This window comes from Dendroctonus ponderosae, unplaced genomic scaffold, assembly GCF_020466585.1.
Source record: "Dendroctonus ponderosae isolate FM_Combo_2020 unplaced genomic scaffold, Dpon_F_20191213v2 Dpon_F_20191213_8, whole genome shotgun sequence".
Taxonomy (NCBI): Eukaryota; Metazoa; Arthropoda; class Insecta; order Coleoptera; family Curculionidae; genus Dendroctonus; species Dendroctonus ponderosae.
Window position 1 is genome coordinate 1,717,742 of NW_026019016.1, and position 24,092 is coordinate 1,741,833.

Sequence of the window (24,092 nt, forward strand, 5' to 3'; positions counted from 1 at the left end):
AATAATCTTACGCCACCCTTGCACAAAACGACGATAATTTTTCTAATTTCATAGACAACAGAAGACTGTATTTTTCTACGTAACTGGGCTGGATCCGCCCCTGGTTATGCAAACAACAAAGTTCGAAGTTTTCAACAATTGCACTTACCCATTTTCCCCATTTCTGTTTCGATTGAATTCGCAAAGTTTTCAACAGCCTTCAAAGCCCCGAAAATTTGAAATGCCCGCCTTCACGACACAAATAGTCAGTTCTGATTGGCAGTCGCGGCTTGTCAAGATGGCCTCTAGTATCACGGAAACTCCCGTTTCAAAATCGTGTTTTTTCCGTTAAAATTGCACTACCGGTGTGAAAAATTGCACAAAACGGTAAACGGCAAGTTTTTCCTTCGAAATACAGGCAATTTTCCGCAGACAAATGGAGAAATCCTAAAATAATTCAAAATCCGCACGGAGCAGTCACGTGTTATGTTCTTCTGACAGCAAATGTGACGTTTTTTTTATATACAGACATTAGTAGCCGGTTTGTCAAGATGCGAGTGAGTAGACGTCAGAAAGTGCCGAACTAAAATCGCGTTTTGGCTGTTAAACTGCACTATCGGTTGCGAAATTACGTGGATGTGGAAAGCAAAGGCTTCCTTTCAAAAATTTTCCCCTTGGAAATTTGAAAATTCGGTAATTTTTTGCTTTTCTGACCAAATGTCGTGAGACCAAACACCGGATACAACTGGAACGCTTAAAATTATCTTAGGAAGCGTATATTATATTTGTACAAGCACTAAACACTCTGTATAAAACACCTGAAAGCGCGCGTTTTGGTACCTACGCTTCCATCTTGGGAAGAAGACTGACACTAAGAACTTTTAAGTGTTCATCTGCATCAAAAAGGGTACTGAAACGCGCGGCAGGTATAAAATAAAGTTTCCCCAAAGTGGTAAAACTCAATTAGTGTAAGGGATTGTATTTCAAATGGTAAAGGAAATTATCACGTAAACTGCAAAGCCAATATTTTCAACACTATATGAATCCAAATCTGCGCATTATAAATACATGGCTTCAAACGCCGATAATCTCCTAGCCCTATTTGAAACATCCGTGCATCGAGTGTCTATATGATACAGAAAAGCTATAAGATGTACTATCATAACTCGGCCACTTAGATACCCCAAAAGGGTGCGCAAAATTGGCATTCCCTCTAAATTGGCAGCTAACCAGTGGAAAAACTGCAGGCTCGAGTAGTTGAACGCGAGCGAACCCAGCAAACTGAAAGAGTGTCCATTAACTGCCTTCATGTTCTAATAAACCAAGTCTTACCTAAATGTGAATCTGTGCACAGGCACCAGAGGTTTAAGAGAGGGCCTCGACATGATCATAACGGCGATTCCATAAATCATGTTCCATAACAGAAATGGATAGAGATCTACGCTTGTAAAACTGCAAATTAACGTGCCTTTTAAAAACGTTCCAATGGCGTTATTTTTTAAATCGCGTTTAAAAATAGTTAGCTTTCATTGACACCTACTATTCAAATAGAGCCGGATTAACCGCATAAATGGACATCAGACAGTAGGCAAACCGCCCTTGAAAGCCGGCTATTTCACAGAATGCCTTGATAAATTCTTCGCGTTCCTCTACCTCTGACTGAGTGCCTTGTTCAGGCATAGTTTACCCCATTCTTTTGCCTACAAACTACAGAAAATTTTCAGACTTTTCCTAAGATCCTGTTGCTGTCACCGTGAAATGTTTCATACAAGGGGTAAGAAAAATTAACTATTCACTAGATGTAGGTTTAATTTTCAACACATTACGGGCACAACGCGAAGGCAAATCAACAAGTCATATATAAGAAACTACCTATGCAGTCTTTAAAAATAAGTGAATAAATTAAGAGGCTTTCGGTACTAAAGAATCCACTGAGTTGGCGTAACTTGTGCCGATTTTGATCAGTGCCAGGCCCGAGCCTATTCCGCAAGCTGTGCAAAGAGCCACATTTTGGGGCACCACACTCCTGATAATCGCCCAGATCAACACTGACCCCAGTGAGAAAGTTACAGCACCAAAAGCGCTAAAAACAACCAACAAAATTAGCCCCCAAAGACCAGATTTTTTGGACACACTCATTACCTATAGAGGAGCTTTTCTTTGGGTGGCAGGACGGCTAGATGCGGCCTGTTATACAGATACAGTCCACTTCCCAGCAGAGCATTGAATAGTAAGATATTGGTTATGTCCCTTTTTGGAAATACTCTGGAACACAATTGCGTAACAATGGAGTAGGGCTGGTGCTTTCAAGGTAGTTGAGCGGTGCCTTACCTCAGAACTAGAGAAGGGTTCATAACATTCACCGATAGGGCTGTATAGCTCAGAACCCCCTGAGCTGGAGCGTAGTAAAATAACAAGTTCTGAGAAGTGAGAGGTTTCAACCCCAGTTTGCTGCAAGCAGACACTTTGGACTCTGGCGCCGACATTATTCAACGTTTCAATTAATCACGTGGAAATTTGGATTTTTCAAAATGAAATTCCAAAAATAAGTTGAAATCTTAGACGCAAGTGACACCATCAGATGCCATGTTCTTCTTCTCAATCTCGCCGAAAATAGGGGTTACTTTCATCTTTCATCAACACTGTTATAGAAGTGAGGTTACATCGAGCATTTATCAAATGCCATAACAGTAAATTGTTGATTAGTTTTGAAAAAAATGGCTTTGCGTTTAACTCTCCGAAATATTCGTGTTGGCCAGAATCTAAATGGCACATTCTTCAAAGGCAGCCATCGGCATTTAACGAACAATCCCCCTGAGGCTCCCACAGATCAGAAGAGTGGATCTTATGCAGCAGCCTATAAAAAGTTCGAAGATATCAATAAACCTTCAGTAAAAGCGCCGGAAACTTTCGCCAGTCTGTTGAAAAACTCCAAGTTTATAGACGTAAGTTGCAAACGAACCAAAATAGCTTGAAATTGACTTTCCACCTAACCACTTGCAGTTAGGTGATCCTGAAGGAAAAGTAGTCACAGGCAAAATATTTCACACAGTGGACGACGATCTTTATATAGATTTCGGCTGGAAGTTTCACTGCGTTTGTTCCAGACCAAGAAATAATGGCAGGTAAACTAAAAATCACATTTCGAAGCGTGTAAAGCAGCGTAGGTTAATCATTTCAGTAGCTACATTCGAGGGGCTAAAGTGAGATTGCGAATCAAGGATCTGGAATTGTCCACCAAGTTTCTGGGCTCTGACAAAGATCTTACTTTACTAGAGGCAGACTGCCAATTACTGGGTTTAGTGCGGGATAGAAAGTAAATGCACATATCTTGTACACATTTTAATTAAATTATTATTAAAAAGTTTGATAAATGTCTTTAGAAAATCATCAATCAATCAAGTCGGAAGCGATCCATTGCAAACGCCCCTTCAAGTTTTCCCATTCGAAATAATCGACATTTTTGGACCATTTCAAGCTATTTTTGATCACCATATTTAACCGACAATAACTTCCTTACTGTAAACCAAAAAAAATGCATACTGGAACTTACAAATTCGCGCCCTTAAGATGAAATAGACGAAGAACGCTCAAAACCCTCTTAGAATTAACTGAATAACATAAAGACATAAAAATCCAACTTTCTCTAATCAGGTGATTAAACTGTATAATTGCACTTGAGTTAAATAAAACACTTTACAAATTGACCTCTTTAAATTAAATTTGGCAAGACATTAGTACATTTAGAAAATCGTAAAATTATATTACAATATGCTTTCTTTGAGCTGCCGATCGTCAAGTCTGATTTAACATAAAAACTACTAATATATATTACAAATTATTTAAAGCTCTTTACCAAAATATTCTATATATATTTACAGAACAGCAACAGAAAAAAATCGTTAACCTACGGCCTCTTAACAAAAATATTATTCACAACTATCAGTAGAATTACCGTTTAACATACATTCAGATCTACAAAGTCGTTAGTCGAGTATAGTAATGTGAGGTATATATTAATGACAATAAAATTACGTAACACAAGTAACAGTTTAAGGCACGTTAAGAATTCGTTTTAACTATCGTGGGATGAAATATTCATACATAAAAAGAAAAAAATGGTTGAAGATATAAAACAAATTCCAATGGAAATTATAAAATAGTGCAGGGCAAGCCACAACACAAAGGCAAGCAAACGGGAACCACTGCAACCCCTTTCTTTGTTTTGGTTTTGGAACCGCCGTCTGATGCGTACATGTATTTTTCCGAACCTTTAGCATATTCTCCCTGAAATTTAGCTCATTTTAATACCATTGCTAAGCTCCAACTGATCGGTAGTACCTGAGCTCTCCATGCTCCTCCACCTCCTTCCTCTTTCTTGGAGAACATCTCGTGCCCTGGGGGATAGTAAACCGGGGGTCCAGTCACATTTCTGGTAGCCGGCTCCTTTTGCTGAGCGTCCGCCACATCGGCGCTCTGTTGCTTTAATGTTTCCACCACCTTCTTATGAGCGACCTCTTTTTCGTGTGCATTGAACCCAGCGTTCAGTGGGCTATTTGGAGGCTGGCAAATTGAATTGCCATTTACTTTACAGTTGATTGATTAGCTAGTTAATAGTACCTCTTGTCCTATTGAAGCCATAAGTTCATCAATCCTCTTCGGAGGCCCATCAGGGCCATCGTCGGTGGGGAATTTGCGTGGCAGCAAAGTTTGGCTCTCTTCGTTCGGAGGATAGCCTCCTTTATATCTAAGCAAGCCGCTGATTAGACTTGGTCTACTCAAGGGAGAGTTGAAAACTTACCGGTTTTCCGTCGTATTAGTGGACTTATAAGAATACTGAATGTTAATGGGTTCTTGGGGCTTCCGTCCATATGGGGGGCTTTGTGGAGGGAACGTTTCCACATCCCTAGGGGGCGATTGATGAGTATGAGGCGGGTGTCCGTTTTGATAGTTAGTGGTGTGAGTCTCTTTTAGTACATAAGTTTTTTTCTCCGGGCCGGATGGCGGGTTATAAACGGGATATCTACAAGAAGTTATTTTGTTGCTCCACAGCCCTGATTTAGGATTTTTTATTTATTCACATACCCTCTTTCTGACATCGGCGGCTGGCCTCTATTGATTATATTGGTCTCCCTATTGATTATGTACTCCCTGCTTTCTTGGTTGGGTGGAGGCGCTGGTGGATACGCATTTTGAATGTTTTTCGTTGTGGTTGACTCGTTGTATACGTAGGTTTGGTTGCGATCTGTTTCTCAAAGTATTCAGTGTTACACCAAGATAATTGGATTAATTCGGGCAACCATACTTGGAGGGCTTGGATCCTGCTGATATCCCGGCTGGTAGTTCCTTATGGTAGTCACCTCCTCTTTTACACTGGTATGCTCCGCAGGAGGCGCAGGTTTCCGGTAAGGAGGGTAATAGACCACGTCATCCTGCACCATTTCTTTGTAGGACTTCTTGAGGCTGGAGTCTTTCCATCCGGGTTCTTGCGGTTGTTGCTGGTAGTAGTTTTCTTTGTTCTCCAGCTAGAATAGAATGTTTGATTTGCCCGTCAATAAACGTTGGTTGCATAAAAACCTACTTTATTGTACACAAAGCTTTTACTAGGGGTAGTGATGGTTTCGTTGGGAGAGTATGTGTATTTGTCCACTTTATCCAGGTATTTTTCGTTGATTGTCGTATCCTCCCGCACTTGAGTTGGGTAGTTTCCTGATCCAGGGATTTCGTAGGTGTACGTTTTAATTGTGGTTGTCACCTTCGTGTTTCCTGCAATATTAATCCGAATTAATTGCCAAAGCTAGAAAATGTTCCAATGATTTTTTTGGAAAGATCGTTCAGATGCAAAAGATGTGAGCAAAATCGTCAAAATGTTTGACTGGATTTTTCTTCTGTGGTATTTTAGCAGCGTTGAAGAAGACCGATTCGGTCGAAAGTGCCCTTCAATAACGCATTATTCCCCATTTACACATTTGAAATTCACGAGATTTCATTATATTTATCCCGAAGCCCTCAGGTTCTCACGGAACCGATTAACGCTAGCAATTCGTGATCTTTCATATAATGTTCTAAATTACCTACATGTTGCATGCATTAATCGAATGGTGCGCCTAAACGTTTTACCTGCAGGATGTAAATTGGGATCCAAATGGGCCAAAACTTCAGGATCGATGTCTGGCACCGGAGTTTCCACCACTCGAATCGGATACTCATGCACATTTGTAACTTTCGTTTGTTTCGTTAAGGTGGAGCTTTTTGAGGAGGGCGAAGGCGATGTGGGTCGCATCGGTCTGAGGTCGCCATATGTGCCTTCGCTCGTGTATCCCAAGTTGTTTTTGTACGAACTTTTCTCCTCCAATCGTTCGAAAGTCCTGGATTTAGATGCGGGCGGCGTGTCGCCATAGTGGAGCTCGCGGTTTACTGATTTTGTCGACGTTCTAGAGTTTCAACCAGAATATAAGAAAATTGCCAACTGGTAATAAAGAAACGGCACTAAAGTTTTGTGTATAATAAAACCGGTTTTGAAATATGGCTCTTAGATACTCACTGAAATCCTGGATCGGAGCCAGCATTATAGGTTTCTGGAAAACAAACAATTGTGCTAAAAATACGTTTGATTCACTAAAAGTTTGCGTCGGAAATATGTTTTGCAGAAAATTCTAGACTCCTACCTTTCTCTGAATAGGAGGACTTCTTGACTTGTTGCAAATCATCTAGCAGGGAGTCCAACTGGCTGATGCTGTTCTGCATTCTGGAGCGCTCTGGTTCGATATCGCGTTCCACGGTGCTTTTTCCATACATATATTTTTCCTTTTTGTAACTGTGGACTTTTCCTTTACCGTCTGGCGACTGGAATTACAAAATTTCGCAGTTTAAATAACATACAATTTTCAAAAATCAAATAAGAAAGACTTTCGAACAAGAGCTGATTAAATTTATTTAACTTTTACAAAATGTAGGATTTGTGTTCACTACTGATTAATTGACTTGTTCTGAGTATCCGCCACATTAATTCGCAACTTGACACCGTTTTAGGTCATTAGTATGTTTCAGGGTCAATCAACACTCGAAATTCCCGACGATAAAAATTCGTAATTGTCCCAACAGGCGTGACTCTTTTACTGGGCGTCAGTGGCACCTTTTTAGCTTAATAATTCCTTAACTTGAGTAAATAACTCCTCGCAGAACCCATTAAGCTCTTCCTTACCGCATATGTATAGGCGTCATCGGAAGAATATTCCGTAACAGGATTTGAGGGTTTCAAGTTGGTTACTCGATTGAGGGAATTGGTTTTTCCATACCCATCCGTTCCACTGCTGATGTACTTTGAAGTTTCCTTGTAGCTGGAAGTTGCATTCTGTCCTAGCGAGCTGCCTGGGCGAGAAACAGAGTTCTGGAGGTCTTCTAGCAAATTATCTGCAGAAAAACGTGTGGAAAATTCAAAACTCTTCAATTATTGGCTGCGAAACATCTACCTAAGTTCGAATCGAATTGGGCAAGGTTTTGATTGGAACTTCTCACAGTCCTCACTGGAGAGCTGCTTCGCAGTATCCGAGTTTCTTGGTACTCCTTTCGTTCTACGGTGGACATTTTCAGTTCCTATGGTCTAATGTTAAGCTACAACACCTAAAATCAAAGAGAATGTTTTTTAGGAACTTTAAGTTAAAAATTAGTTAGATTTACTTGAACAAGCTACATGGAATTTTTTAAATGTTTCGACCTAATTCGACGACGTTTCAATTTGGACATTAAAATAGAGTTTTTGACCGATAGAGATTTGCTCCTGTTTCCCAGCTTCCGTTTTTAGCTCGATTCATCTTTACTGAAACATTAATTTCGCTTGAGTCCGCTGTGACTTCATCTCAATTTTTTTAAGCTGCGTTGTGCGTTTTTTTTGCGTTTCACCTCCGATCTTCTAAGTTAGGAATGGCATTTTTTGCTATTCGAATACTAACGTTATTTCTCAATGTGTTCAGACATTTTAAAGCAATAAGTTGTTTGAAAAAAGTCAATCCATCTCTTTTGGCGCATTTAAGTCGTTCTGGATCCTCCAAAAACGCGCAAGTTTCAAGGAATGGTCTGGAAAACACCACTTTTCCGATAAACAACTTTAGAATTTTGCGTCGAGAAATTCGAACAATTTCACTGTTTGACTGATGAGTTTTTTGAGCTTCAAGACGGTCGTGGAAAAAAATAATTTCCGACGTTTTGCAAGCACGCTTGTTTTGCATTTTCAGAGTGGTGGCTTAAAACCCCAAAAAACTCATCAGTTTCGATAAGTTGAAAATTGAGCGTAAAATCAAAATCAAAATAAAAAAAAATGATGAGATGCAGATTTTTGAATGACACGAAGAATAATAAAAGCAGGGAAACTTCGATGGTCTAGAGATAAATCAGTGAAAAACACATCGATCGATGTAATAGAAATTCGCTACTTTTGTATTGCTAAAAAAATTAAATAAAATAATAAACTCGACTTGAAACGCGTCATTGCATAATCCTGTTTTTTCCTCAAAAATAAAACATTCCCTAGAGATTTTCCCATCATTCATTTCTAATTGGAAGTCCGCACCAGTAGAGTATTTTTAAAAACATCCTATTAATATATGAGTGAAAGACTATCTGCATTCAAAACTACAACCGGTCATGGTTACATCCATAAAAGGCTCGCAACAGCGCCTACTCATTACACTGGCTGCTGGTCGATTTTTACGATTCTTCTGAACACCAAGAATGACACTGACCCAATTTCAGACCTCCAACTGTCCTTAATGCCGTTGTTTTTCCCACATTAACCTCCGTTTCGATTTCAAAGAAAACACGTAAAGGTGATGGATGAATACGCGACATACACACATGGTGTTTGGAACAACACGACCTGATTTCTATCGGAAATTATCCATTTTCTTCTTGGATTTGGGTCACTTACTCTGGAAAATTGCAAAAAGAGCGAACATTCAAACACAGGTTTTCACAGCATCTTCATAGAAGAACTCATTTGCTATTTAATCGACTTAAGTTTCTTCTATACCAACAGTTTTTTTAGCTTTGAAAGGAATAAGTGTTTCAGGCCCTCAGCTGCGTCCTCACTTTACTCTTTTTTTACAACTCCATAGCTAGAGCAGAAATTTGAAACTTTCTTACGAAACTTGATTTCGTGTGTATCTGGATAAAAATATGTATAAATAAATCTGTTAAAATGATATAATTAACTATTAAGTCATACTTTTGAGCATATCAGTTACTTGAAAGCTTATTAATAAGTCCAGCGAATTTTGAAATCTACTTACATATTGTGGAAGCCTCAATTCTGATAACACCGAAAATTTACAGTTTGGAGTTATGGTGGCATTGGCCACCAAAAAAAACTATAAAATCTCACAAATGTTGCAAAGATCAAATGCGATTAAGTTCATGCTTTCATACTTTAGGGTTTATCAACAGATAAGCGACTGAACTTATTAAATAAACCATTGGCGCACTAATAATCTGAAATGTTTCCAATTTACGCTTTGAGTGAATGGGCTTATGGTATTAAATTTACCAGATTGGAAGCGATTTCATAAACACATGCGAAGATTCTTCTTATTCTTCATAAAGCCGTGTCGTAACTTTAACCGAAGACAGACAGATCTTGATGGTTCTTCTTCAAGTGGTTGACCTTCGTCCGACTGTCTGAGACAAGGTTCGTACAAATTCGGTTGAAATTGAAGGCCGCAAGGTTCCTACCAAAACCAAATCGATTATATTTTTATATTGAATATTGAATGAACGTGCACAATTTTTTTACGCTTGAAACAATGCAGTTTTCTTTGTTATGTCAGGACGTCCTGAAGTTGATTTTTGATCTTTCGGATAACGCTGGGTAAATATGCTCAGCACACATGGATGGCCACACGTGATCCGAGCGGAAATCCTTTTAACATAAATCTGTAACTGCGACTGTTTGTTTATTTACATATCTCTGATCTTTAAATGTGTTAAAACATTACTTGTATGTGCAACAGACACAAGCTAATTTCGCTGACTAATTAGTTTCGGGAAAAAATACGTTTTCTTGCAACTTTGCAAGCTCTGATGAGGAGGATTCAGCTTGCGTGAAGCTCGATGTAAAAGTGAATTTTATTCAAGGTTGTTCTTAATCGAGGCAGAGGAGTAAAGTAATTCTAGAAAATGCGAAAATTGCTGTAACTAAAGCAAATTAGGGCCAATTGACCTCTGTTGGTGTGAAACTTAATTTATTTAGCGCCAATCAGTTGTTGAATACAGCAAGATTGTCACACCATGTGGTCTAAATATGCGATTCTAATGAAAATTGGACTAAAAGCTCGTTCCGGACTGAGAGTCCAAATAGGATGCTTTGAGTTCTTCCTGCGGAAGACGCAAACCCACAAGACTTTTACAGAGAAGCAAACTTAGTTAAACTTGCAAGACTTGTAGCTTGTTAAATCTCCAGCAAGTCTGAAAATCAAATTTGGTTCATCGGGCATTCCAAATCGAACTGCTGAAGTCGCAGCTAAATCATTTATTTTCTTTTAATGGCCTTCTGTCGTTTTTTACACACTTGGTATTCCATTGGCATAGAATTTATAACGAGTTTCTATATTTGGTGCGTCCATATTAGGCTGCCTTTTGCAACGTGTAGGTTTTTTGACCATATGTTGTGAATGTCCAGCGATTCAATGCATTCTCTCTTTCAGCCATTTGTCTGCGCTTATTGAATCATATTGGGCGGAATTGGATCAGCCATAGGCCTGGGTAACACTGTGTTGAGTTGCGCTATTGAGTTGCTGCCGTTCTCTGAGTTAACGAGTTATAACTCATCGATTAATGAGTTATAATTCATTTGTTAAAGCTTTGCGAGACCCCGAGACTGCAATTTTCACATCTAAAATAGGGTTATTCACATTTTTTCTGAGTAACGTTTTACTACTTTGTTCAAACAACTGATCAAAAGTCATCTAGATTTTCCCAGCAACAAAACTGAGTCCAAACAAAGTCGACGAGTTTTCTTGTTAAATCGATCTCCGTTTGCCAGTATTTTACAGTAAAACCTTAGGAAAACAGGACCTGCTGTTCTGTTTAGCATTTTTCCAAAGCGGTTAAGGAGGCGAGTGTTCCAATAAAATCTATCTTATAATTTTTCACAGAAAATATCTGAAGATTTTCAGTATTTTAACTAATAATAATGCGATTTGAATGATGAAAAACTGAATAAAATGACTTGGTTTTTGTTCCAAAATCGAAGCTGAAAAGCGTTTTCTACAGTTCCCTGCAAACCGACGAATGGGGCGAATTTTCTAGCAAAATTAATTTTGTAATTTTTGACTGAAAACACCCTATTTTTGTCAAAAAAGAAGAAAATCATCATAAAATAATGCTTTTTTGCGTTTTCGACTAAAAACTTCTAGTTTTGTGATCGGTTTTGGAGAAAACCTTAATGGCTTTCGGGAAAAAACGGTAGGAATTTATTTTCGTTTTTGTCCCGAATTCGACACTGAAACAAGTTTTTGTAAATTTTTTACAAAGTTATAAATTTGGCTTGTAATTTTTCGCCTAAAAGTCTTCCACATGGTCAGTATTTTTAAGCGAACCCCTACAAAATAGAGCCTTTTTTGAGTAGAAAGTAATGCAAAAAAAATCAGTCAAAACTGAAAAACCATATTTTTTAACAAATTCTACAGTCTTGAAAGGAATGGAGGTGACGAGATTTCTTTGATTTATTTGATTTTTGTTCCAAATTCGAAGCTGGAAAGGGATTTCAAAACTTTTTCCAAAGCGACGAAGGATTGGAAATTTATTTCATAATTTTTGGCGAAAAATACCTTAAGATTGTCAGCGTTTTGAAGTGAAACTTTAGAAAATTGAGCATGTAGAAGAAAGAGTAACTTGGCCAAAACTGGGAAATTCTGAAATTTGAAGACATTTTAAAAACATTAATAAATTGCCTTTAAAATAAATCTAAAAAAAGTTAAAAAAGTCAACAACATTTTCCCAGCATCGGAACTGAGTTACTGCGCCGGTGCGTTGGGTTGGCGCACCAACTGCAGCGCTTCCAAAAAATCTTTCAACAAACTCTCGTATGGCTGATGCTCAGTTAATTTTGATTGAGTTTACTCACTTTACTCGGTGTCACTCTGTGATTTGCCAAACTGTTTATAAACTGATGACTAACATGCGAGGATTCGCCAGACTTAGGTGGCGCCTTTAGTTGAGCTTTAGTGACTTATTTCTGTACGTGTTACAAGTAACCGTACCTGTTGTTCAAAGTCTACGTGAACGTAAACGCGATAAATTATTACAATCTCTTGGCATCGTCCACATAAAGGTCTTGGCAGGTCTCAACATCCTCAGCCTTAATGGCTCGGATGACTGGTCGGAAATGATCAGCATGAGCCTATTTTAGAGGCGAATATAAGTGAGTTTTATTTCAAATTTCTACCGAACAAACGTGCATCTTTCGCACTTGAATAGGAAACAATGTAATAACAAGCATTGTTTTGGGAAATTTGCTCCGTTCTAATTAATATTGTGTGTGCGTGCCAAAGAATCGGCCCGTCCAGACAAAAGGAAATCGGCTTTTCCCATGAAAATGGATCAGGTCAACATCTTAAGCGCTGATGCGTGCAAACGGAAACTATTTTAGCGACTGACCCAAATAAAATGCATTCGGGGAACTTTAAAGCCTCCGGTCACGCCCAAAAGCTAACTCTGTTTTTCTTTGCGGGAAAAGGAGTTGGATTTCTGGAAAAATAACGAAGCGAATGAACGAAACAGACAATTATCGGGTTGATTCCGGGAAAATTCTTAGGCTAATCGTAAAACACGCAACCAACTAGGTGTGATAGTTTTATAAAATGTGGGTGTTACACTGTTGGGTTAGTTATCGATCTGGTACCACAACGTTCTAATCATAGTGTTACGCCAGTCCGATTTCCTCCGATGTTCGCCCACGGGAATTTTTCTGAAAATGGACATGGAACTATCGAGGTGACATAATGTCGAGTTAGGATCATCTCATTAAGATCGGGTTTTTACCTCCACAAGAATCAGATGGAGTGAATCGAACCATTGTTGATAATCTGCAGATTTCGACACTAGCAAAACAAGTTGATTGGACCTAATTCGGTTCATTCATTCGGCGAGATCATTCTTATTAGCGATTATGATCGCACTGGAACTGTATGTAAAATAATTCAATCGGTTCCAATTTAAATCCTGGCTGTGTGCCTATTCCAAACGTAAATATTTATTATTGGGTCATTTAAATTCGTACCCAGACCTATTTGAAAATCGGGTTTCAATGTCGATGATTATATGGAATCTGTGCAAGATCCTTAGAAAGAGGCTCTTTTCTCGATCGATTATCGGCAGGTTTGCCCAGGGAAGTTGGAAAATCTGGAAGATACCTAGAGCTAAACAGGTTGTTTGTTCCCTTGTTCCCTACTAATCAGCTCAAGATGAGAATTGTGATCAAACACAAAGCGGTCCTACGCGCGAAGGCACATTTGGGTTTTCTAGAAAACCATTCTACTCTTTACCATTTTACTTTGGGAACCCGTTAAGGGGTGTAATTTTCTGAAAAAAATCAGATATTTATGTCAAGTCTTATGAGGATTTTTCTCATTTTCCACACGAATGAGACATCGGTTTCCCAGTCGGAAACGCAAAATGAAAAGTTTCTCTTAAAAGCTCAAAAATTAAAATGAAACTGAATTAGGATACGGTCAAGAGCAAAACACTTGATAATGTTTAAAGAAAAATTCGGGTATTTTAAGTTTAATCGCTGCAGTAACCTGATTTTTTTATTAAAACCAGCACTCTCAGCGAGATTGAGGCATGGCCAGATATAAATACTTGACCGCAGCCTAATATCTGATAATCACGGCATGCTAAAGTCGATTTTCTATCAATATTGCTAAAAATAAGTGCGGTTTCTCCGCAACATTCATGGTCACTTGCCATTATTTTCGGCCGATTTCTGTGGGTTTCTCGTGAAAAAATAACAGATTTTTTAATTATTTGAAGTCGGTAATCATCAAATGCCCTGAAGAATAATAAAACGATAACCATTAGCATTAAGCGTAAACAAGCGATAAGAGCGACAATTTTTATAATCTGTTACCTAACTTCGGGCAAATCGTTTGAAGAAGATAATGCATCTATTTTGCAATTTGGGATAATTTCAGCTTTCAGTGTTACAACAAGCAGCATAATGGAGCCTCAAGCGCGCAAAGTCTCGCTTAAATTGGAAACACATGCATGGTATAATTTTACGAAGCGTTACGTAGTTCTTAATTAACAAATCATCTCTGGATTTAATTAGGATCAATTAAAACAATGTTGATGATATTTAGACAATTCTACTCATCACTGTCAGATGGTTTGGAAAATATTTTCATATACAAAGTCGTAGAATTTTGCCATGTTTTGCGTTTTATTCATGCTGTTTTATTCAAACTAACTTGCTTCATTTTTGCTGTTCATTTAATGGAAAATATATGTGAGTAGCAGAAATTTAGCTGCAAGCAACATTGTAGCTTTCGCACTTGCATGGGTGATAAGCGCAGGTTAATTAATTTAAAAAAATCAGAATCCCCCACAGAGAAAAACAGGTTTCAATCAAAATAGGCAAAAGCTCACTTGGAGGCATGCAGAAATTCAGATCTGCTTTTTGTTACTGACGTTTTTTATTTCAATCTTGAAAATTCTCCATAGAATTTGCGTTTGTCAACCGAAAGAAATAAGCTCCGAACTTTGATCGTTTTTCCTGCAACTTTTCCACATAAAATGGAAATTTTTATATTTGAATGCAACGAAAAATAACCCCAATCAGGAAGTAAACAGTGTCCATAAAGTTTGCGATTGCCAACAGAAAAAACAAGTTTCAACCTTTAATATGCAAAAGATCAGTTGGAGACACGCAGAAATTAAAATCTGTTTTTTGTTAACAGAATTTTTTCTTGCAAATTTGCCATGAAGAGTAATTTTTCAGTTACTTTAAACTGATTTTGTCGAAATAACTTCGTCCAGCTAATTTTCACTTTACTGACTGAATTTTTTGTCTACTTTAGTGGATAATTGTGTTTAAGTAAAGAATAGCCACAAAACTGTTTCTTTAAGTATCTTTTTAACTAAATCTCATTATCGCACCTGTTCACTCTGTATAAACTGTGTTGGATCACCCGAAACTAAAATATAAAACAAAGTCTATATTTGTTTACCTTGAATGATGTTGGGTTTAGCATAAGTTTCGAATCATTAACGCAAATAAATGCCATAAATAAATATTCTGTTTTCGCATAGGAATGACGCTTTGCGTTACTGAAAATGATGCATTTGTTATAAAACTTGACCACGTGGGTGGATCCTAAAAATCAATGTTTTTCGCCTTCTTGCACCAGAGAGACTTTGAATGAAGTTTCAAAATTCGTAAATGTTGTGAACTGAAAACTTCCGAAGAATGAATAATCATGTAAATTAGAAGAGAAGAAACTAAATTAAAACAGCTCTGAGGATTAGTTGGTGGCAACCTGATGTCCACTCTCTTGCCATTTATCACACACGTCCTTGTTGCAAACAACATGATTACATTCGATTTACATTTAATGACAGAGATACTTTTCAATGATAAATCCGCTAGTTAAGGCGCAAATAGGTACTTTTCACTAATCAATCACCTTTTAGACCTTCAATGGGCTTAATTGGGTTTGAGCGAGTCGAACAAGGCTTTTGAAAGCTTGAAAAGCCGCTATGAATGCATTCAAGCGAAAGCTTTCATAATCCCTTAATATTTGCGCGTAAATTTTCCTAACAAGCTTTTTCCAAAGCCCACGAAACTCGATGATAAAGGTCCAGGTGCGACTTGAAAACTAGCAACCTGATGCCTCAACTCACTACCGCGATATATGGAGATTCTCTTAAAACGCGGATATCTTTCGAAAGCACACTTACCTAAAAGCTCCTGCGAAAAATTTATTCCTGGGTTAAGCACACACATGCACAACACACTAAATGAGCGGCAAACGAAGAGCAGAAAAGTTATTCTCGGATTGTTAGCGATCAGGATTGTTTTGGACCAAGTTCAAATGACCGCGCGCGTAGGTAATGTACGAAACTCGCATGCGCCTGAAGGGGGCTATTCCTGAATGTGAAACGTCGCGGTGAGCACATCTCGCCAGACTAGAACTTGTTTTTATCTATTGACTAGAACATACAGGTGTTGATTCGACAGTTTTCGATTTTGTTTTCTTTCCGTCTTGGAACTTTTCAGAAACTGAAACTTTGCGTTTGTTTTTTTCTGTATGTGGTTTAGTATTTGCTTTAAATTCCACAACTTTTTATTTAACAAAAATAACAGGCTTCTTACTGTTCCTTGAGTTTGTAAACAAGAATTTCTTAAGACCTTAAGCAGCTTGCAGGTTGATGACAAACTATTTGCCACATTTTTGAAAATTAAAACACTGTGGGAACTGGTAGAGTCATTTGCATCTGTGAGTTCTAATCATTTTCTGCAGATAGAGAGCTAGATGATGGTTCATTTACGGTGGAGAATAAAATCCCTCGTTCGTGCCACCAGACCAAGATCACTTGTTTCGCAGGAATGGACGCGTGGGTGACCAATTCGAATTTTAAGAAACTCCCAAACAGGTATTAATGAGCTGTTGCCTGTTCTTTTACAGTAGTCGATGGCGCTCAGTTGGCGGACATTCCTCGAATTCGTGACGTGAGCCGGATGGCTTGGATCAGTCGCTTCTCTCCTAATATGGGGATGGAGCTAGAGAAGTCTAGGTCCTTGCTTAATTAATTTTTTTCCCATTTCTCTTCTCAGTTAGCTTTCGAAAAGTATTATATTTTCCTGGTGTTTTTGAGTTGCAAAATTGACTCAAACCTGAAATTGCCTTTTTTAGCGTTTCTTAAGAGCCATTTGAGTCACAGAGCTCGTTTTTATATCACTGCATAGGGAATTGGAAACTCGGTTCAGTTATATCAAGGTGCGTGAGGATTTTTGATGGTTTGAGTCAAAGAGCTAAATTTGAAAACAGACATTTAGGTGCAAGATTAGGCCAAAAGTTCATGTTTTTCCGTCACGTTTTTGCTCATTTCTCGAGAAGGAATTGAGCTCGATTGCTCATTGATACCTCGCTGGAGAGCGAACTAAATGGCGCTTTTAGGCAGTGGAGTATCGATTAAGAAATGTTGCTGTTTTGTCAAAAAAAGGGTCAATTTCAAGCAGTTTTAGTTTGGCTGTTTTTTTTTTAATGACAAAATCCACTTAAACATTTGAGCCACAGAGTTTGTTTTTTATATCACTGGTTAGGGACTTGGAAGCTCGATTCAGTTATAACAACGTGCGTGAGGAAATTCTGGGAGTTCTGACCCAAAAAGCGACATTTTCAAATCAGAAATTTAGCTGCAAGATTAGGCCAAAATTTGTATTATTTACATTTACATTTACACGCCTTAATGTCGGTTGATCGGATTCAGGCATGCGACCGAATGGTTCGCCATCGTTTTTTGCAAGTATATTCACATTACTGTCCAGAAATTAAATGTGACACGATTTACGATTTTTGCCAAAAGTTGAATCATTTAGTAGGGGCGAGTCGCTTTATTTTTGCTGAAGACATTCACATAAATTACTTGTTGAACACGGAAGTTTTTTTCGTATCAACTTTTTGATAGGAAATAAAGTGTGCAATGTTTCCTATTGCGTATAAAGAACGATTCTAAAAGCCCTTTGTTCCTAATATCTCAACAATTTTTTTTCTGAAAAATGCATGCAATTCGCAACTTGTGACGTTTTTGCGATTACACCTCGTTTACGTTCAAGTATCATACTAAATTAATTTTAAAAAGAAGTAGGCCTCAGTGAATTTTTAGGAGTTGGCGCAAATGTCTTGGTGCACCAACCCAACGCACCGGCGCAGTAACTCAGTTTCGTTGCTGGGAAAATGTTGACGACTTCTTTTCCTAGTTTTTAGATTTATTTAAGAGTCATTTGTTAATAATATTTATAAAATTACTTCAAAATTTCCGACGTTTTCCAAGTTACTCTTTCTTCTAAATGCTCAATTTTCAAAAGTTTTACTTAAAAATGCTGCCAAACTTAACGTATTCTCCATGAAGAATTATGAAATAAATTTTGAATCCTTGGTCGCTTTAGAACAAAAATCAAATAATTTTCTATAGTTTGCTAAAAAAAATGTGTTTTTTTAGGTTTGACTGAATTTTTTTGGGTTACTTTCTACTCAAAAACGCTCTATTTTGTAGAGTTTCACTTAAAAATACTGACGATCTGGACGTCTTTTACGCGAAAAATTACAAGATAAATTTATAGCTTGGTAAAAATTTCGCAACAACTTTTTTCAGCGTCGGATTCGAGACAAAAACGAAAATAAATTCCTCCCGTTTTTCCCTTAAAACCATTAAGGTTTTCTCCAAAACCGATCACAAAACTAGAAGATTTAAATCGAAAACGCAAAAAACATAATTTTCTGATGATTTCCTTCTTTTCTGAAAATTGGTATTTTCAGCCAAAATTGACAAAATTAATTTTGTTAGAAAATTCACTTTATTCATCGGTTTGCAGGAAACTTTAAAAAACCCTTTTCAGCTTCAAATTTGGCACAAAAACCAAATAATTTTATTCAGTTTTTTACAGAACGTAATTAAGATTATCTTGAAAAAACGGCCAGGGAGCAAAAGTTTACAAAACATTATTTGGAAAATTCGCCGGCCACATCGTTCTGAAAATATGTAAAGTTTGTTTAAATTTTCAGGTAATTCTAGTTTTAACAAAGTTTTTAACAAGTTTCTATTAAGCAATTCGTCTATATTCTAATCTTCTATCTAATTCTTCTAAACAACACTGTCACTAAACAGAAAAACCGGTTTTTTTTCCTAACGTTTTACTGTAAAATACTGGCAAAATTACTCTTTTATGCGAAAAATTAAGAGATCGATTTTACAAGGAAACTCGACGACTTTCTTTGGACTCAGTTCTGTTGCTGTGAAAATCTAGATGACTTTTTTTTAGTTGTTTGAACAACGTTTGAACAAAGTAGTAAAACCTTACTTAGAAAAAATGTTGATGACTTTTTTTAGGTGTGAAAATTCCAGTCTGGGGTCTTGTAAAGCTTTAATAAATGACTTATAACTCATTAACCGATGAATCATAACTCGTTAACTCTGAGACCGGCAACAACTCAATAGCGCAACTCAACACAGTGTTAACCAGGCCTAAAAAGAAGTTGAGACCGCAAAACTTTCAGGCTCAACAACATGCAATAACAACTTTTAGAATTATAACAGGATTAATTTGATTGATTTTCAGTTTCGTTTGCTGAATCTATCAATTGAGTAGAAATGTCTTGGTTGGAAAAGCAAATTTCAAACAATTTATTTCCATAAAAAAATAACAAATAAATAAATAATTAAGCTACTTTAAAGCGACATCAACAAGTTCAGTGATAAGAGCAAGATGAATATTGTCCCACTGCTTTGTTGCCCTTAACACTGAGGCCTAGAAACCTCTAAAGATTAGAGCTGTAACTCAGTTTAATGTTCACTACTATTAAACCCCCACACACTTACACCGATTGTCCCTTCTTGAAGTTTTTAAGCTGCATTATTTACACGCACATATTATATAATGGTGTTGTAACTATCGGTTAACTTTCAGTTCCTAAGTTAAGTTCTAAACGTGCGCACTCCCAGGTTGGAGCGATGTCAGTCAGCTATTCATGCTTCCTTCTTCGTTAAATTTTTTATTTCTCTGCCCTATCGGCAATGTCTTCACTTTTCCTGCCCTCATCAGGCATACTGTAAAGTGGCTTGAAGCCACCGATGAGTTGCGGCTTAAAGTTCTCAATATCAAACTCGCTGGTAGTGGCCAGAGGAAGCGTGGTCACTTCAGCCTCTTCAGTGGTTGTGCGATTCTTGTCCCTCACCACTGACCATCCCTGGTTGGTGGAAGCATCCAGCTTAACACTGGCTTGGAAAGGGGCTTGGAAATCCAGCTGGGCAGGCACTGGATCCGAATCCACATCCACATCGATCTTGTGATTGAACTTGTGGTTGGAGGGCTCTTGGTAAATGGGCCCTCTGAAAGGAACGTTCACGTTCGGATTCGTATGCATGGTGGCGTGAACGGTAATCTCGGAATTCTTCGGGCCATGCCCAATGTCATCATTGTCCACACTTCCTGGCCGAATTTCCGGAATCACCGGGCTTCCATAGTTGGGCATCGAGTATTTATCCGCGTTCAAATTCGGCTCCGTCGGCGTATAAGCTATAGCAATTGGTTTCTCCGTGTATGTTTTCAAGGTGGCCGAGATCTGGTTGGGGGCGAAATTGGGTTTTCCCCCCGTGACGATTCTCGACTCCAAATTGTCATTAACCGAGTTCCACTGGTTGTTGTAGTTGAACGACTCCTGGTTCAAGTCGCTGATTTTATTGCTTGCAGCCTCCGGGTGTCTGATGGAATCGGGCCTTTCTAGGGGATAGGGAAAGTCGAATTTAGCTGGAAACGTTGGAGGCCTGGGATGGGGTTTCAGAATGGGAGCCTCGTTTCTGTCCTGCTGCTGAAAGTCGAAGTCCCCATTGATTTTCGATGGATACAAAGGAGGCTCCGATTTGCTCCCGATTATCACTGGCTCGTTCCTTTCCACGTCGATTATCGGGGCGGTGTTAACCGGGTAGACTTTGTAGATGGTTTTATCTCCACCACTCTCCCGCTCTGGCTCTTTGGCCACCACTTTCACCGTATCAGTCTGTATTTCGGTCTTTTCCTCATCGCCATCCTCATGCTCGTCAGCGTCAGCGCTGTCTTTCTCCTTATCATTTTTAGCTTGAATCATTTGCAGGGTTTCCACTTCAGCGTCACCGTTGCCATTTCTGCGGTTATTTATGGGGATATTCGGAGGCGTTTGATACAAATTCAACTCCGGGCCGTTAATTAATTGCGACCTCCTGGGGTCTTCGTTCATGATTCGGTCTTCTGCCATAGGACTCTGCTCGTCCAGACTTTGAGGAGGCTGCGGGCCTAAGGGCCTATGATCGTCAAGATCGTAGTTAACCCGAAGAGGTAACCGTCTGCGGTCCTCCGGAGGAGGACCTCTCAAAATATTCTTGGGAGGATATCGATTGTACACATTTGGCTGCTCAGGAGGAGGTCCCATTTTCTCAAAGAATCCAACAGGCCTGTTGGACGGCCGCTCTAGTAACGGTTGCCGGTTAAGCCTCTGGTCGAAATGGTAATGTGGGGGCGCCGCGTGTCGATGCTGCGTGTTGGGCCTGAACTGAGGCAGGATGTTGGGCAGGTTGTCTATTCGTTTAAAGGCGACTTCAGTGGGGTTCGGTCTCGGAGGACGCACATACTCAGGTTTCCCGCTGTAGAAATGTCCTGGCCTGGGGTCCCATGGAGGCCTCATAGGCCTGTCTGCATACCGCGGGGGCAAAGCCCCTAAGTCATGCTCCTTTGGCGGCGTTAAATCGCTGGGCAATTGATGGTACATCGGCTTGGAGTTGAGCTTCAGCACTTCCCTGTTGTGTTGCTGATGGGACTGAGCCGGCTTCTTCTCCTCTGGGAAAACCACCTTGTTCCTCTCACTCTGTCCCTGGGGGCTTGGGAAGTTCACATGACCATCGGTTTCCAAAGTTGCGTCCATCACCTGACCAGGCACTTGCTTCATACCATTCACCGGCATCCCTATGGCTAGGGAGGCCTCGGAGTTTTGCATGGGCTGTATGGTCACCGCACTTCCAGTCGCCTCGGACGCCTGTGGTGGTTGTAGGCCTATTTGCAGGTGCTGGTTGGGGTGGGCAAAGCCACCCTCCGGCCCGAATAAGGGCGTGAAAGGTTTGCTATCAAATAGGTTCTCCTTTAAGGCGGTGCCTACGTACTGGCCTCCATCGCCTACGCTCTGATGGTGCCCGACCACCAGCGACATGGTATCCTGGCCGGGCGCTATGTGGAAGTTAGTGGAGCTGGGAGGCAGATTAGGCGGCCTTTGGTAGTCTTGGGGTGGCTGTAGTATCAGCTGGGGTTGCTGTTTGGCGGCCACCTTTTCGCTGTTGAGTTTCTCTCGCAGGTTCTGAGTGGCCACTATGATTGGGTCTTTGTTGAATGGCGGGGGGCTGATGTGGTTTTCCCCTAGAGGTAGGGAAGTGACTCGGGGGGTAGTTGGTCTGTAGGTTGTAGGGGAAATGCTGGGGGGCCTTGAAGTTGTGGTGGTGGTGGTTGTGGTAGTCGTGGTGCTGGTAGCTGTAGTCTTCTGCACCGTAAAGTCGCTGTAGGTGCTCGATTTTACGGGGAACGGTTTGTTTTTGCTCAAATCCGGTTTGGGGGCGATGGGCTTCTTCTCTAGCTTTCCCTTGTCTTCATGCAGAGTTTTGTTGACTAGCATCAGCTTGGTGACCGGCTTTAGAGGTTCCACGCTCAAGCTCAGGTCGTCGATGTTCGCGTGCACTTTATTCTCCACTGGGATGCTGTCCTGAATGTTCTCATCGTTGTAATCCTCCTCGTATTCGTAGCTCTGCTCCAGCCCCATATTGGAGCCAGTTAACACATTGGGAATGGGACCTGCATGGATGTTCGGGTAATATCCCTGAGTGGTTGTGGGGGAAGCCGGCTTGGAAGTGGTGGTTGACGCAGGCGGAACCGTTGCCTGAGTGGTACTGACGGTTTCATCATAGTCTCCAAAGAGTTGCTCAAATAGGCTCATGACGCGGTTTGTGGGCGCCTGGGTGCTAGTCGTCAGAAACACATCCCTAACGTTCTGAGTGGTTGAGGGCTTCCTGGGCTTTTCGCTTGCGGTGGTTGCCAAAACTTCCTCATTGTACTCGTACTCGTCACTGAAGCTCGGATGGGACATGGACGAGTTCAGAACAGTCACCAGTGGAGTGGTCAGCTCTGGGTATCTCCTTACTGTGGTGGGTTTCGTGGTTGTGGTGGTGCTTACAGGAGTGGTCGCCATGGTTCTCTGCGTGGTTCTGTACGAGTAGCTGGAAACTGTGGAATGGTAGGAGGCAGGCTTTTTGGTCGTGGTGGTTTTCTGCACCCCAAAAGAATCTTTATGGTTGTGAAACTTGTTAACACTCCCTTGGATCTTGGTGCTGGCATACGAGCTGGAGATCAGCGGGTAGACGTACTTGTTGGGGTTGTACTTGACGGGCAGGTTCAGAAAGTCGTGAAAATTCGGAGTCAGTTGATTAACGTCCGCCTGCTTATGGCTGCCGTATGAAATACTTCCGTCCTTCCGGTCGATGTTTTTCTTGTCGTGGATATCGGACGGTTGATCGTCCAGGTACTCATAAGAGTCGCCTTCCGCTGCCTTTAGGGACGGGGATTTATGGTCCAGGTCGATTTTGCCGGTTAAAGGATCCTTCTCCGCGTAGAAGGGCTTGCCTTTGTTGAAGATGTTCTCCGGCAGGTTGTAGCCAGGCAGAACAAGCGGCGAGGGGTTGGGAATTTCTTCTGAGTCCGTTTTGTTGGTCTGAAATTTTCAATGCGGTTTTAAAATTGATTTGGTTGCATATTAGTGCTTACTGGTTGCGTTTCCGCACTTTCCGTATAGTCGGAATAATCGTAGTATTCATCGAAAGTCGGAGGTGGTTCAGTTCGGTTCACGTTGTCTCGATGTCCGCCCATCAGGACGGCCGCTTCTGAGCAACGAACTCGTTGGACGATCAAGCCTGTTGATACCAAAATCTTCAGGATGACCAAGACTGTGTGTTTGAGTTCCATGATTGGATCTGAAAAAAGAGTTTTTAGGTTCTTGTGTGTCTAGTTTATTATTCGATTGTTTTGGAGTTTCTCCAATTTTAACAAAGTAAGTGTTCAGAGTGGCAGGAGGCAAGGGCGGATCCAAGGGGGGGGGGGTCATGACCCACCATTCAATTTTCTATATATGAGATATGAGCAAAAAGGGGACGGAAAGCATGAAATTTTGGCATAATCTTGAACCTAAGTGTTTGATATTCATATTTCGCTTTCTGTGTTAAAACTACTCGAATTTACTCACTCACGTTGTTACGACTGAATCGACTTTTCAATTCTCTATCCAACGATGCCAAAACGAATTCTGTGGCTAGAATGGTTCTTGAGAAACTTC

General features: G+C 40.0%; 5 protein-coding genes across 9 annotated transcripts in view; 1 reads left to right on the forward strand and 4 right to left on the reverse strand.

Moving 5' to 3' along the window:
- Positions 1–942: 942 nt before the first annotated feature.
- On the reverse strand, positions 943–1,690 carry LOC109544840. Its single transcript, XM_019915209.2, has 3 exons — positions 1,520–1,690; positions 1,312–1,431; positions 943–1,260 (listed from the first exon to the last, which is right to left on the reverse strand). Exons 1-3 carry the CDS (start codon positions 1,657–1,659, stop codon positions 1,038–1,040), a joined length of 483 nt encoding a protein of 160 aa, XP_019770768.1. The 5' UTR covers positions 1,660–1,690; the 3' UTR covers positions 943–1,037.
- Positions 1,691–1,770: 80 nt separating this feature from the next.
- LOC109544841 lies at positions 1,771–2,595 on the reverse strand. Its single transcript, XM_019915210.2, has 3 exons — positions 2,311–2,595; positions 2,122–2,244; positions 1,771–2,062 (listed from the first exon to the last, which is right to left on the reverse strand). Exons 1-3 carry the CDS (start codon positions 2,463–2,465, stop codon positions 1,882–1,884), a joined length of 459 nt encoding a protein of 152 aa, XP_019770769.1. The 5' UTR covers positions 2,466–2,595; the 3' UTR covers positions 1,771–1,881.
- A 5-nt stretch (positions 2,596–2,600) lies between these two features.
- On the forward strand, positions 2,601–3,686 carry LOC109544839 (28S ribosomal protein S28, mitochondrial). 3 transcript variants are annotated; one of them, XM_048668885.1, is made up of 4 exons: positions 2,604–2,924; positions 2,983–3,104; positions 3,161–3,318; positions 3,373–3,686. In XM_048668885.1, exons 1-3 carry the CDS (start codon positions 2,697–2,699, stop codon positions 3,297–3,299), a joined length of 489 nt encoding a protein of 162 aa, XP_048524842.1. In that variant the 5' UTR covers positions 2,604–2,696; the 3' UTR covers positions 3,300–3,318; positions 3,373–3,686. The 3 variants fall into 3 exon arrangements, with proteins under 3 accessions (XP_019770766.1, XP_048524842.1, XP_048524843.1); XM_019915207.2 differs by lacking the exon at positions 3,373–3,686 and having other exon boundaries at positions 2,601–2,924; positions 3,161–3,349; XM_048668886.1 differs by lacking the exon at positions 3,373–3,686 and having other exon boundaries at positions 3,164–3,349.
- On the reverse strand, positions 3,683–16,055 carry LOC109544838. 3 transcript variants are annotated; one of them, XM_019915203.2, is made up of 13 exons: positions 15,931–16,055; positions 7,452–7,602; positions 7,184–7,392; positions 6,648–6,825; positions 6,524–6,557; positions 6,100–6,413; positions 5,561–5,745; positions 5,285–5,504; positions 5,065–5,224; positions 4,781–5,002; positions 4,600–4,726; positions 4,321–4,542; positions 3,683–4,266 (listed from the first exon to the last, which is right to left on the reverse strand). In XM_019915203.2, exons 2-13 carry the CDS (start codon positions 7,564–7,566, stop codon positions 4,132–4,134), a joined length of 2,121 nt encoding a protein of 706 aa, XP_019770762.2. In that variant the 5' UTR covers positions 7,567–7,602; positions 15,931–16,055; the 3' UTR covers positions 3,683–4,131. The 3 variants fall into 3 exon arrangements, with proteins under 3 accessions (XP_019770762.2, XP_019770765.2, XP_019770764.2); XM_019915206.2 differs by lacking the exon at positions 15,931–16,055 and adding an exon at positions 9,521–9,544; XM_019915205.2 differs by lacking the exon at positions 15,931–16,055 and adding an exon at positions 9,267–9,366.
- A 3,114-nt stretch (positions 16,056–19,169) lies between these two features.
- Positions 19,170–24,092, reverse strand: part of LOC109544844 — a 10,869-nt gene continuing 5,946 nt past the window's right edge. The window contains exons 2-3 of the mRNA XM_019915215.2: positions 23,528–23,733; positions 19,170–23,474 (exon numbers count right to left, since the gene is read on the reverse strand). Of these exons, the coding sequence (XP_019770774.2) occupies positions 19,746–23,474; positions 23,528–23,725 (3,927 nt within the window). The 5' untranslated portion in view covers positions 23,726–23,733 and the 3' untranslated portion in view covers positions 19,170–19,745. The remainder of the gene's footprint in view (positions 23,475–23,527; positions 23,734–24,092) is intronic.

Bases quoted from the DNA above. Each gene is read 5' to 3' on its own strand.
- LOC109544841 (XM_019915210.2), bottom strand. From the start codon at position 2,465: ATGTCGGCGCCAGAGTCCAAAGTGTCTGCTTGCAGCAAACTGGGGTTG. The intron at 2,245-2,310 runs GTAAGGCACCGC...ATTGTGTTCCAG, and splicing joins AACCCTTCTCTAGTTCTGAG to AGTATTTCCAAAAAGGGACA. The intron at 2,063-2,121 runs GTAATGAGTGTG...GGTTGTTTTTAG, and splicing joins AAAGAAAAGCTCCTCTATAG to CGCTTTTGGTGCTGTAACTT.
- LOC109544838 (XM_019915203.2), bottom strand. From the start codon at position 7,566: ATGTCCACCGTAGAACGAAAGGAGTACCAAGAAACTCGGATACTGCGA. The intron at 5,225-5,284 runs GTATGGTTGCCC...TTTGAGAAACAG, and splicing joins GCAGGATCCAAGCCCTCCAA to ATCGCAACCAAACCTACGTA. The intron at 4,543-4,599 runs GTACTATTAACT...TCAATTTGCCAG, and splicing joins TGGCTTCAATAGGACAAGAG to CCTCCAAATAGCCCACTGAA.
- LOC109544839 (XM_019915207.2), top strand. From the start codon at position 2,697: ATGGCTTTGCGTTTAACTCTCCGAAATATTCGTGTTGGCCAGAATCTA. The intron at 2,925-2,982 runs GTAAGTTGCAAA...AACCACTTGCAG, and splicing joins AAAACTCCAAGTTTATAGAC to TTAGGTGATCCTGAAGGAAA. The intron at 3,105-3,160 runs GTAAACTAAAAA...TAATCATTTCAG, and splicing joins AGACCAAGAAATAATGGCAG to TAGCTACATTCGAGGGGCTA.
- LOC109544840 (XM_019915209.2), bottom strand. From the start codon at position 1,659: ATGCCTGAACAAGGCACTCAGTCAGAGGTAGAGGAACGCGAAGAATTT. The intron at 1,432-1,519 runs GTAGGTGTCAAT...GTTAATTTGCAG, and splicing joins AATCCGGCTCTATTTGAATA to TTTTACAAGCGTAGATCTCT. The intron at 1,261-1,311 runs GTAAGACTTGGT...ACACTCTTTCAG, and splicing joins GTGCACAGATTCACATTTAG to TTTGCTGGGTTCGCTCGCGT.